General features: G+C 40.3%; 1 protein-coding gene across 1 annotated transcript; it reads left to right on the top strand.

Moving 5' to 3' along the window:
- The first annotated feature begins 8,491 nt into the window (after nucleotides 1–8,491).
- LOC111262841 (innexin inx2-like) lies at nucleotides 8,492–10,067 on the top strand. Its single transcript, XM_022837424.2, has one exon. The coding sequence runs from the start codon at nucleotides 8,879–8,881 to the stop codon at nucleotides 9,959–9,961; it is 1,083 nt and encodes a 360-aa protein (XP_022693159.1). The 5' UTR covers nucleotides 8,492–8,878; the 3' UTR covers nucleotides 9,962–10,067.
- The last annotated feature ends 3,757 nt before the right edge of the window (nucleotides 10,068–13,824 follow it).

Raw genomic sequence — 13,824 nt, 5'->3', positions numbered from 1 at the left:
TCGTCTGCAAGAACTAGCATGGATGACACGCCGCCGTAAGGATACGACACAGTTCCGCCGTGTCTCCGCAACTGACGACGTCCAGCTGCTTGCTGCCAGCAGCTGCTGGTAATCCCGCAACTGGTCTGAAAAAGTATTGAGTTCTCAGTGGATCTGTACCGTCTTGCTCGGAACGTTAAAGCGGGGTGCGCGCACTTTAGCTGACGGCGTGTGGGGGTTGGGCGCGTAAATGTACGCGCGCATCGATGAATCGTCATCGCGAAGTTTCTCCGAAACAGCTGTCAACCCTTTCCCACCTCAACTATTACCATCCGTGTGCAGCTGCTGCTAGAACGAATAGCGGCGATAAATCCTTTATTTGTATTGTTGTTTATTTATATTACGCATAGCGTAATATAGCCAATAAGTTTCAATGGTAACGATAAGTAAATATACTGGCAAGTTCCCATCGATGACGGCCACACTAAGCCGAATGATCTGCTTAATCGCAATAACATCCACAGAAGCGTGGGGTACGTTTGCATGTACATTGAACGTCTATGCCTTTTATGAAATAGCGCGGTTGCTGTGGATGTTTCCGTTACTAGTTGTCGCGAAGCTGATGACGGATGACGTTCACATTGGCATGGGACGATTATGGTTTACGTCATTCGGAACAAAGGCTCGGAAAGTTGGCCGACCGTTTTAACTTCGAAATCTGATTAGAGAATTACCTAACTTGGAGCATATATGTTCCCTTTTGCTAGAACATTTATAACTTAATATTTTATCGTTAGAATATAGTTTAAGTGTATTGTCACAAAAAATGTCATTCATATCCTTTCACAACCTAAAACGTTCCTTTCTTACCGTTACCGCACACAGAATAATAAATAAATTACCTAATCTAATGATGAAGAGTTACGCAAGTTATTTAATCATACTAGCTAAAAACAAAAATAATCAAAGCTTTATTTTATTTTTCATTTATTATTAACGTAGGTTATGAATCAATCAATTAATGCCCAGTTATTCCTGAGTCATATCGAGCTTCGATTTAATAATTGGCATAGATATGCCAACATGAATTGTAGTTGGATACGTACGAAAAAATATCCGCCATCATTGGTGTACTCTGTTTGCGGGAATTGTTTGTTGTGATGAAATTTTTGAAGGTTTTTTTTTTTTGTTATCTAAATAATCTATCCTCGAACTAAAGCATTATTGAGTTCAACCAAATTTCAACACGGTCTTGGCCACTTTTTTGAAGCCAGTTTTTTTTCAGTTGATTGAGTAACGGAATTATCCTAAGTGAAGCCTTAATTCAGCGATATTGTTTTCAGCCTATACAGGTGCACAAGATTGCCACCACAATCTACTATTCGTTTCTCCAATAATTTGCCTACGGTAAGCCAAATATTTGCATACGACCTCTTACGTTCTGTTATCATTCTTTTTAGAAAAAAAGATATGGATGAAAGATCTTCTTTACGGCTTTTGTGTGCATCTGCACGTTGCCCCCTGATACATTAACTAAAGACTGCTAAAAACACAAAGAAATCACACATGCGCTCTCTGAAAATGGGCCCAATGGCGTGTTCTACATTCTTCCAATGAAGACCGATAGGTCCTTATTGTGATACGACCTAAAACTCTGTTCCAGTGTCCTGCCAAATGCTTAATAGTTGCCGTACACATCTGTTCAGCGTAGACCTAGAACCAGAATACTGTCGTTTAATAATAATCTAATATATTGACTCTCGCAAAACGAGTGGGTCAGCTCTATACTGACTACCGCTTGATTGCGGTTTTACATTCAATCAGAAACATCTACGAGGAGGAAACATTGCACAAAAAAGGTATCTACGAATGATCGGACAAACCGTGCACGTTTCGTTTGTTATCCGATGCAGAATAGAACGTATGTACATTCCAAGTAAAAGATTCGGTCGATCAAAAAGGACACGATGAAATTTATTGAGAATGTTTGAAAGCAACGTGAATATGTAATCAAAGTGAAAGATATATATATATAAGTAGAATGAAAAGTTAAGGACATGAGCGCATATGTAGTTTATCGAGTTACAGCGAGATAGTATGAAAAACTTTCAGCCCGAAGCCGAAATCGTCGAAGTCTACGAATCTGTCAAAAGACGTAAAAGCTACTGCTGTTACTAGAAGCTGATCGATCGCTCATGTAAAGTGGACATACTGGACTTTATTCATCAGTGCTTTTAAATAAAGAAAGCAGTCCCTACGTTATTTAAGTTCTTTTTTACATACGTTGAACAGTACGTTCAGTACAGCATAAAGTACCGAAAGAGTAGAGTTTATGCACATGGCAAACATTCGATCTCACCATTGCAAAAGATTTTACGGAAACAAAAATATTCGTAAGGTGATCTAATGTTGTCGGATAAGATCTTTGTATCCGCTCAAGGCGGTGGACCTATTTGGGTGCGTCCCAATACGACAGTTTACTGGCTTCAAACACAATTGCCGTTTATACAGCCAAGCACCTTATGGTTTGGCCTGCTTTAAATAATAGCCATGACTGGCTATTATTTAAAGCAGGCTAGTGACTTGTGCATTCTGCAAAACGTCAGGTCAAACTGGATCGGCAAACAAACGAAGCGAATTTACGGAGCTCCTGGAGACTGCGACTGTATCAGCCAGGTGATAGCGCGCCCAAGGTCGAACTTCTGGCTGTGAAGGACAAACCTAAATGATACAAGGACAGCCGATAGGTGCTAGTGTGGAAAATAAGCCCAAAATTCTGAAGGTTGCCTTACTCCGGAAATATGGGTTAAATCATAACCACTTGATAGGTGTTGGTAAAATTCAACACTGATGGGCTAACAGCTCTAATCAAATCATATGCTTTTGACAACATCTGAGGCATTTCCCATAATATAACGCATACGTATAGTCTGAACATTGACAAACTCATTCTTGAACTAGCGGGCAATATTGCAACATGCCGAAAGTGTCTAAACGGCACGCACATAAAAACGAAAGTTTGATAATTGTCGAAAACTTAAAACAGCTAAATGATTTTATGGTGGAAGTTATTACTGTCCACATTGCTCGTATCGATGTTCGTCAAATGCTGCATTAACACGTTATCAGCTCCATCGAGCAAAGCTCGGAAACTCGCTTGGAGCAGTTTCTTTTTGGGCACGGTATACGCTATCAACAACCTTTGTTGTCTCGAAAGAATAAGTTAGCCCGTGTCCGGGCAAGAGTGTTAATTCTCTCAGGATTTTAGGGGGCCTTATTCAAGTGACACCGCACTTGACGATACCTTCAGTTATCGAGTGCTCTCCACGTACTTCTAGACAAGCTTCACAATCTGACGCGATAAATCGAAATAAACTTCAAGCCATACTGCTGTTCGTTCAAAGAACTATTTATAGAAAGTGGACTACAACTTGGCGAATAGAAATCGCGCACCAAGTATCCTTCGATATCAGGCTGTTTTCACCTGTGCACGATACTGCGTGCACAGGCACCACAATAGGTGCGTGTATGTGTATGTATTGAATAGACAACGACAATTAACGACGGTCATATATGTGATAGAAGAAAACATATGCAGGAGCGACTTAACATGTTCTGGCATCCAAGGCTAACAATGATCTCCGCAAGCTTTTCCAGCCTTCTCGATTGGCGAGTCCTATAACAGGTCTGGTGCCTCTCGCCCTATTTGAAGTCATTATTGAGACGCGCAGGGTTATTAGCGTTGTGCCAATTATTCTAGGATAGTCACAGTTTGTCACTTCCTCAAAAATATATGCGTATTTTTAACTGTGGCCTAGGTAATGTTGTATAATTTCTAGGCGGTATTAAAGATTGTTCATTGTTTAGGACTTTATCGGCTGCAAAGTCTATCGATAAACTGATGTAGTATAGAAATATAGTAGAAAACTTTATTCAAGCTATGTTTCTACGATGGACAATGATTTTACCCGATAGGTTCTGTGCTATTCAAATCAGTTTGATAGAATTTAGGATCCGTACAGGAAGTGACTTGACAGGGCTGTGCACGCCATACACACTAGTATTATTTTGCTAGCTAGATATTTCGATATTTATCGTTAGTGTTACGTTTTACCTGTAACCCATTATTAATACGGTATTACATGCGCTCTTGTATAGTTTCCACATTATACAAATAGAGCAATAACCTGTTGTCCTTTGGCTTTCTTAAAAGTGCGCCCCAGGCTACTTTGAACTACAATTACCATTTATTTATTTAATATGCTTTAACTAGGACCAAACCTACCGTTTGAAACTTGCCGCAAGGCTACCATAGTAAATGCCCAGTTAGACGCTGGACCATTCTTGTCATTGTTACCTACAACAGCTTTATTGTGCCTATGTTTGTATATAGATGTGTACATACATGTATACATGAACAAATCTTTGTTTCTTTTTGTTTTTACCATATGGTTATTACGGGCAAATGAAACGGCAGAGGGGTGCCGCTAGAGGAAGCCAATATAATGGTGGCGCTGCTGCTGCTGGTGGCAGAGGGTAATCTTATCTAGTCTAGTTAATGATAGTGATGCTGCTACTGCGACGGCACGATTTCGAGGCGGCAATTGCTTGTTCAGCTGTTTACAGTGGCCTGCGCGAAATCCGGATACATCCGACAGACCATCGGGTGCAGCTAGCAACAGCTGCAGTGTCGCTGGATGGCTGTACGCGCGATTTATTAACGAAAATGGGTTTGCTGAAGCATAAGAGGAAAAAAGTCAAAGAACTGGGAAAGAAAGTAAGACAAACCCAGAGAATATGTGACATATAGTACCACCTCTGCATACGATCGCCACTCTGGTCTTTAGCTATGACTTAAGAAGCATGTCGTTACCCAGAGTTGGGGGGATATTTAAGAGCATCCAGATTTGCTTGACTGCACCGCGTATAAAACCATGAAGCGAGGCTGTTCGTTAAAGCACTGCCTATGTTAGCGGTCGGTGTCGAGACAGCTAGTTAAGTTGGTGTTCTTGGCTGTGGGTCAAGCGGTTTTTTCAATTTCATTCCATCCCGGAAGCCCAGAAAAACGCTCCCTACTCTCCGCGTGTCTGCGGATTGACAGGGCAGTAATCGGTGCTTAGTCTGTGCAGCGTGCTACAGTGTCGTTCTAACAAAAAGCTAATTAAGTCTCTACGGACCTTATGGCTACAAGCGTCGTGGCACAATGCCTCATGCATTTTGCTTCTAAGGCAACCATCAACTTGATTTTGAGCCCAGAGAGATAAAAAACTATACCGGTCAACTCTGCAACAAAAACATTTTCTGCTTCGTTTTTTCAAAATTTTACCAATTATTTGAAAAATCTCTATTGTTCACTTCCTTACTTTTAATCATAAAGTTGTTTCTACTAAAATGCGGGTATAGCATGTTTGCCTACTGCACCTAAGGACAAGTTCGAATCAGGCGTAAACCGACTTCCTGAAACAATGTCTAGTCGCTTCGGACGCAAAACTGGAAACATTCGCCTAATTCAAATATCGCTCTAATAGACTGATCTAGTAACAGCCAGTCTGGCCAGTAGACATACGATGATTTTTCGTTTGCTCATTTTCTCTTTTGCTGTTACGAAGGAAGCAGTTCTGGAGTAGGCTGCTTTTCGCTGGCTTTAAGGCGGAATAAGGTGTGGGGACAAAGGCTAATCCTGGGTACAGAGCCCAGTATTAATGATAAGTGCTGTAATGTGTAAGGGAAAGGAGTCGATGGGCGCGGCAAAAAATTAAGGATAAAATTAATTAATTACCAGCAGTGATAGCTATTCTGTTTTTACCGGTCGCGTTGCCGAGGTCGTAATTCGCTTCGTATGAATTAATAGTGACGTATCCGCGCTTTCAACTCTTCCTTTCTTATACGTGCACCCAAAAATAAAGGAAAAAAACACACACACAGATAGCTGTATTTGTTTTACCATTGTTTCTGCTACTGTTATTGTTTATGCTTTAATTACAAAAAACATACACGTTCTAGATTAATAACTTCCCATGAACTCTGCCGACAGCTGAGATGGCGACGTCACCAAGCAAGACAGATAGATCCTCGCGAACAAATGATTGCGCTCTCTGATCGATGTCATGTATATATATATATATATGCTCTCTAGTTGTTGGTAACATCTTTAGGCAAAACGGTAAAAGCAGTTTTACTAGGAATGAGTGGCAACGGAGTTTCATCCGACTATAGTTAGATCGGGTGTATTGCTTAAGTTAGCAATTATAGGACAAAGCAGGTTCTATCGACAAAGCTGCCAGTGACGTAAAAAGGATCAACACCAGCCACATGTGTTCCAACGATTTTATAATAGGCTACAGAGACGCAATTCAGCGATTGTATAGAATGAAAGAGTTAATACAACGGAGCTGATAAGAAAATTGCACTCAGATGAATTGCTTTTACACAGATGACCAATAAGATACGGTATCTCTATAGGAGTGGCACCAACTTGAGTCGTCCGACCTAGTTTAGGCTGACAGTTTTAATATGTCGCCGGTATACAATAAACTAGTTGTTCTCATGTCTGTTTTTTCAAGTGGTTATTATAATAGATCATAATATAAAATAACGTAATAATATCAGCTGAATCAACGTAATAGTCATTCATTCAATGTGAGATCATACAAGCTCGAATGTTGCCATGATTAACTCTATTGTTGTTCTCAGTTATCTCTCTCCAAATCCATTTTCTTCAAGCACATATATTTTGGTAACGACTTTAGTTGCTTTAGGAACACAAATGTATGCGAGTATAACTTAGTATTTGTTACGTACGTTTTGAGTTAGGCTCGTCCTAACGTAGCTAGTTTTGAACAACTGCAGCTTAGTTTTTTGAGCGAATGGCCCGTTAAACTTATTTGATCAGTATTTATTTTATTAAACTAGGCAGCTTCGGTGAAGTAATCGGTAACAACGGACACCCCGTCTGTTCGATGCTTTAGCCACAGCGTACTAAATTAGGTAGAAACCTTTACGAACACAAAACCACCAAAGTAGAAAGGTCTAAATGATGCCAAATGAGAAATGGTCTTCGTTTCATCTGAATGGCATTTACCCACGTCTTTTTATAATTGTTTTCTATATAATTTTAAAAAATAAAGCATATTACAAAGAAACGTGACAAAGGCTCGCAGTGAACGTGTATAAAATGATAAACCTAAGCGTTCGATCCGATAGAGCTAAAAAATGGCAACGAAACACTCCGAAAATAAGTGCCATATTATATAGTGTACACGATGGTGCACCTTTTCAAGCGAAAAGCAACAACAAAAAAAGAAAAACGCTATTACCCCTCCCGATTTTTGTACAGATTGTGCAATGCTGCATATACGTTTATTTACATCTACACTGTTTTATAAGTAGTAGCCATAATTTTAGAAGATTTAGTTAATCGATTTTTTTGCTCCCGAATATAACGGTGCTGTATGCGACTATTCCAAAAATGGATTTTTTCTGCATATCGAGCTCTTAATATCGAGAGTCTTTTAAAATTACCGGCGAAGATTTTCAACGCTGTCACTCAAGCAACATTGCATCTCGACACCTATGAAAAATTCGGATCCACATAATTTTCGTAAAAGACAAACATTCTTATAAACTTAATGGGAACTACGCAACTAGTATAACCGCCTATATCTTTACAGCGTCGATTAAGGAACAACCTACAATTCAGAATACACATGACCGTCGGTCACACGTGGCTTACTCAGATATCCGTGGATTATCTTCTGATCTGTAAAGAGGCAGCTGAACGACTAGGGGCATCTATACCGTTTTGGTCGGTAATTACCAGTGTATTCGTCAGTGGATTGTAGCTATGACTGATCTACTCCAAGGTTGCTGTACAGTAATTATCTAGAAATTTAGCTCAACACTACAAATGGTAGGGATGAACGACCGATGCGATTCTACAACTCTCAAGGCGATTTTTCCGCACATTACGGAGAACTCTGAAAAGTTATAACTGCAGTCGATTATTGCTATTATATAATAGCTATCTCGAAAGTTTCAAGAGGAGCATCTAGGACCTACCTTTCCAAATGTAGTTCAACATGTGCATATATAGGAAAATGAAATCATGTTTCTTAGTAGAGGACGTCACGAAGATCCTTTTAGCACATTGGCATTAACGGGAATCATTGTGTTCCGCTGTTGATACGAGACATGAAACGGTGATTAGTGCGCTGACTGAGATTGTGCTACACTGGAGATAGAGGGAAAAAAGAACATGCCTAGGCGAGCGATACTTGTGGCCTACGAGCCTGGCGAGATGACATTCGTAAATCGCGTCAATGACGCTGACGCCACTGTATCGGCAAGCTTATTACTTGTAGATTGTGCTTATGCCGCAAAGGTTTCTGCTTTGACTTCCGTTGCTTTCATGAATGGCAGTTTAATGAGCGCGACGTTTGCCGACACACAGGCGACGCGGATGGGGGAGGTTATAACTTCCGTGCAGGTGAGTTCGAAGAAGGGCAAATTGTAACCTGCGTTTCGCACAGCTACCGATCACCTCTATCCGGCAGTCATCGCCACCCAGTTTGGCCGACGATAAGACAAAGTTGCCTACTCAGCACAATTATACTCAGGACACGAATCATAGCCTTTTTATACATCACATAGAATGGACCGATCATCGTAGGACTTGCGAAATCATTGTGCGTTGTGGTATGGAATATCTACTAAAAGAGAATTAGGCGCCTCGAAAGATTGTGCACTGGCCACCGCGCCCGCTCGATTGTGTCAGAAGATTCGTGCCGAAGGTACAGACACTTGGTTTTATTATTGGATGAGAACTTCAGCAGTGAGATTGCCTTTTTATTTCATTACAAGTTTATAGTACATACGGAACACCTTATAGACTAAATCCGCCATGGCGACTATCAATACAATGCTCGACTTGTTGGTCCAACCTATGTACAATGCTATCCGCGGAGCGCCACTGAGGACGAACAATGTAGTGGCAAAGCTGCACTATAAGGTGACTGCGTCCGTACTCGTGATCGTTGGATTCCTCGTGACCTCAGTCGAGCATTTCGGTAACGCCATAGACTGCGTGCAAAATCCCGAGTTAATACCTAGCAACGTGCTGCATACGTATTGTTGGCTACATGCTACGTTCACTCTTCCGGAAGCAACAGATACTGCATACCCCGGTGTCTATAAAGGCGCCAATGTCAACAGGTCGAAGGTAATCTACCACAAGTACTATCAATGGGTGTGTCTTGTACTGATAATGCAGTCATTCTTTTTCTATCTTCCGCGGTATATTTGGCGACTTCATGACCGCGGTTTCTTCGAACAGCTTTGCTCGACGGACGACTCGAATATCTTAACGAAATACTTCGTCACCCACAAGGGCACGCACGTTTATATTGCTTTCTACTTTCATTTCACCGAGTCCCTTTTTCTGTTGAATCTGGTTTGTCAAATTGCCCTTACCAATATCTTGCTAGATTATCAGTTCGTGCCACTAGGTGTGATGGTATTAATGCAACCGCGTACTCTACTCAAGGTCTTCCCGCGCCTAGCAAAATGTACCTTTCACCTTTACGGAGTTAGCGGAGATGTCCAACGGCAAGACGCACTATGTTTACTTGGCCAGAATGTGTTCAACGAAAAAATTTTCCTTTTCTTGTGGTTCTGGTATATTATCCTTTTCATACTATCAGTCTCCGTGACCATCTGGAGACTAGGTACGCTGTTTTCACGACGGCTTCGGGTCGTTCGCCTGATGGCGTACTTCAACAGTAAAGAGCGATATATGCTAGATAGAATCTGTTATACGTTAAACTTTTCCGATTGGTACGTTCTCACTACTGTTTCAAAAAATATTTCACCGATCGCCTGTCGGAATCTATACATCGCATTGTATACAGAACTTTCAAAACCAGAAAAGCGTTATAGGTTTGATGGGGCTTCTAATGGATCAGTCGAAACGACAGCTCTGGCATAAACAGCAAACTTCCGCTCATCAAATCAACCTCCCAATTGACTACGTGATCTTATAATTTTTGCGTCGATTACGATCCACAATAAATGGAAATGCTCAGTATTGTTAATTATCATGTTTTTATTTTGTTTATCCGTGCGTTAATAAACGACAAGATCAGGTATACGCGACACTTCCGCTTTATTTAGCGGTAATACGCCCCTGCAAAACACAATATTATTTTTAGGCATCTGGCGTCGCAGTTTGATTGTACAATTTCTTTAACACGCAGTTTAGATACAGTTAGATAAATAATTTTAGATGTTTGAAGAATCGCTGCGATGCGAAGGAGCTCTTTTTATGTATTTCCGCATAACCTTTTTGTTAAAACGAGGACAGTCTTTCAGACGCTGCAGATATTTTTCTCTGATAATCTTCGGGTATAATTTTTTTTTGATTTGACTTATTATGGCGTCATGCTCAAAAAAGGCTCTAAGACTAGAAAGTGATGATCCGCTAACAGCTATCCATGAAAACCGTTACGCGGTAATACATTTGCGTTTGTAAAAAGCAATTTATGTGTAAGGCATGTTTCATTTGGCAGAGGGGAAAAAGGGGCGCAGACAAGGCCAAAAAAAGGATAGAGAAACCTGTTGTGATGTTGCCTCTCAGGCGCACGGAACATGCTAAAGTTACGAACACTAAATATTGTAAAATAAGTGTCTACAAATCACAGACGATATTAAGAAGCCAGTTTATAGATACACGTATATGCGTTCACAGGAAACCTTCCGTGCCCGCATATATTGTCAGTTTAAAATCAAGGAACATTCTACATATCGATGCAAGTAAATATCATTAGAAAAATTCGCGAAATTTGGAAAAAATAATGTCCACACGCCCTCGGCATCTATTACAATTGACCAATGCCGTAATAAAGTGCGAAAATTGGAATCTCATCTAGAATGTAAAGGACTACATCGATACTGAAGTAAATTTGATGTTTAAAGATATTTTGATCTAAAGAATAGACATTGCCTGTATTTACTATTTACCGAATGAAAGTAACTTCCTGGTTATTATATTCTTATCATAACAATTAGCTTTAATTTTTTCATGATTCCTATCGTGTACTGCAGAGATTCTAATAGTTAAACTTTTTTGAGGTAAAGAGCAAACTCTGTGAATTTCGGGAGAACTTATCTATCTCCATCGATGCCTTTTCTTCGACGGAGAAGGAATATATACGGCTTTAAGTTTTAGCTTCCCTTTCGTGCAGGTTCAAAGGTAATCGAACGGAAGTGAAGTACATTAGCTGAAACAATTCAATCTTATACTCTATGACTTTATTGTTATTATCGTTCTTCTCATAAATAACGTGTCTTACGTGATTCATCAACAGTTTCGGATAAACACACTTTTATATCAAATTGTAATATGGCTTGATGGGCATTCTAAGAAATCAGCCCGATAGAGCCTCTGTCGCACACCCGCAATAGCTCAGCTAGCTTTTATCAATATACTACCTAATAAAATATCGCATAAGTAAAACCCAGTACTTTACCACACGAGTCCACGATGGTTTCGCTAATACGATCACCACCTGTAACAGTACTATTGTTCGTACGACTACAGGTTTTCTATAGCAGGTCATTACCAGAGATAAAAACCAGTTCCTGTAGTAGCACAAAGTGTTTTTCTAGACACACCGGAAAGAGTGCAGCATACTGTATATATGTATGTATATCGAGCATTGGCTTTGTTTTTTTTTGTTGGAAAATGTACAAGCTGGAAATACGATTCATGCCAATCTCTTATATTTCTCTGCGAAGCTTGTCAATTCAATAGTTCCGTCTGGGTGTAGTTCGGCTCGCTTTATCAAGTTGTCTTGCCTACTGTGTTTATATCGATTCAACTATCAAGCAGCCGATGAATGTCAATTACGTTTTTTTAGCTCCTCGGTCTTCGAAGGATGCTCGCCTATCTGGTCCCTATTGAACTTCTCCTATGCCATCCGAGGCTTACCAGCGAAGACGGACAATATCATACAAGCGACAATGTCCGTTCGCCTTTTACTTAGACTGCTCGAAAATTTCGGCAACGCAATCGAGGCCTGCAGTTGGGTGGATTCAATCAGCGCAGGCAAACAGCACAGACGCTCACTTCTACAATAGTGCCAATGTTATTAGGTCTAAAGTTGCTTATCGTCGATACTGTCCTTGGGGATTTGCTATTCTTACGGCTATCGCAGTCTTGCTTCTTTTATCTGCCGAATTTTTCAGACATCTGATGGCATAGCAATCTTTTAGCAGTCTCTCTGGCAGAGTTAAGAACGAGCACATTTCTCTATCGCTGCTCATTCCTGTGTCTCAAAAGTGCTTCCTGTCCTAAATACTATTTTTAAAGCGACCAATTTTTGCTGTCTGTAGTATATTATACATTTTTCGTCGAACAGTTAGGCGCATCTTTCCAGTGGTTCGTACAAAGCCAGTGGTCCAGGGGAGACGCACAAAACTTTTGTGCATTTGCTCAGAAGGTGTTCAACGAGAAGGTCTTAATTTTCTTTCGAATCTGGTACCTGTTTGCCTGGCAAGCGACAATAGATCTGTCGATTAGGCGATTTTGTGCAATGTTCGATCGACAGCTTCGCATCGCTTGTCTACTGAAGTTTCCTAATGGCCGAGAATACCACGTAATTGGTTTGCTTTGTGCTCACAACGGTATCGAAGAACCTCTCGCCAACGAAATGCCGAGTTCTACATGTGAGCCTCTACATTGAACTGTCAAACTTGAGAAGTCCTCGAAGTTCGAGTACGCTAGGTTTAATTAGCTCGCCAAGTTCCGCTTGAGGAACTATTATCATTAAACGTCACTTGAAAACGAGAATATCAATTTTATTCCATAGAGGACAGTTGAACTATGTTATCCACAGTCTGCGTAGATCTGTATCCATGTGGCTCGACGTTCTTCGAAAAATCGGAATAGGAAAGCTAAATCAAGGGCACTGTCACGCCATGTGAAGACAATTTATTAGCTAAAAAATATATTAATGCAACAATTCGTATAATGAAATAATTCAAAGTTCATTTTGCCTTCCTGTACCATTACTCTGATTCAAAAAGTCACCTCGAACCATAGAAAGCGACTTAGCTATATTGTTTGCCTAAATTAAAAAACAAAATAGCATATACTAATTTCAATGACAGTTGTCACGAATTTGAATTAAGATTGCTCGCGCTAGCTATGTATGCTGGATGAAATCACGGTGTTATATGAAACACCATAGAACAGTCGCATACAAATGTTATACGAACTTGAATACGGGCACGTTAATTGCAACTAAAGCATAGAGAAGTACAGGCTGATTACGGAAAGACGTTTGCTGAATTCAAGTTTTACCCCAAAGGACCCAATCTTCGCATGTCACACCGATGTTTCAGGATTAGAGTTTCGTGCCTTAAGATCCAGGCCGCAGCACAATGGCATTTCAATAACATCAACAAGTCTCGGAGATTTTAATGATTTCATTGAATTTGAGAGTTCGAAGTGGACTGCACCGGTTATATTACCGAAGCAATTAAGTCTTTAGCAATCCCGTGAAATATCTATTCCTAAACCGTGTTTAGATGGCAGCATGTTGTTGACAGCGTATTTGAAATTACTTACGAGTATAATTAATATTATTGATAATTAGTTAATGAATAACTAAGCACCAATCATGATATTTTGAAGGAGTATGAAACACGTTTTTAAAGTTCAGTAATTTCTATTATCTGATAAGTTACCAGCTGCATTGCCCTCAAGCGCTCGGAACATCGTATAATCAATAGAAAGCGCGGGTACGTTTTCCACATATAGACGGCGGAGTGTGTATAATGCTGACACCG

This window comes from Varroa jacobsoni, unplaced genomic scaffold (genome assembly GCF_002532875.2).
Source record: "Varroa jacobsoni isolate VJ856 unplaced genomic scaffold, vjacob_1.0 scaffold_706, whole genome shotgun sequence".
NCBI lineage: Eukaryota > Metazoa > Arthropoda > Arachnida > Mesostigmata > Varroidae > Varroa > Varroa jacobsoni.
Note: the sequence above shows the minus strand (reverse complement) of the source record. Positions and strands in the feature narration are given on the sequence as shown.

Coding starts and splice junctions, on each gene's coding strand:
- LOC111262841 (XM_022837424.2), top strand. CDS start 8,879: ATGGCGACTATCAATACAATGCTCGACTTGTTGGTCCAACCTATGTAC.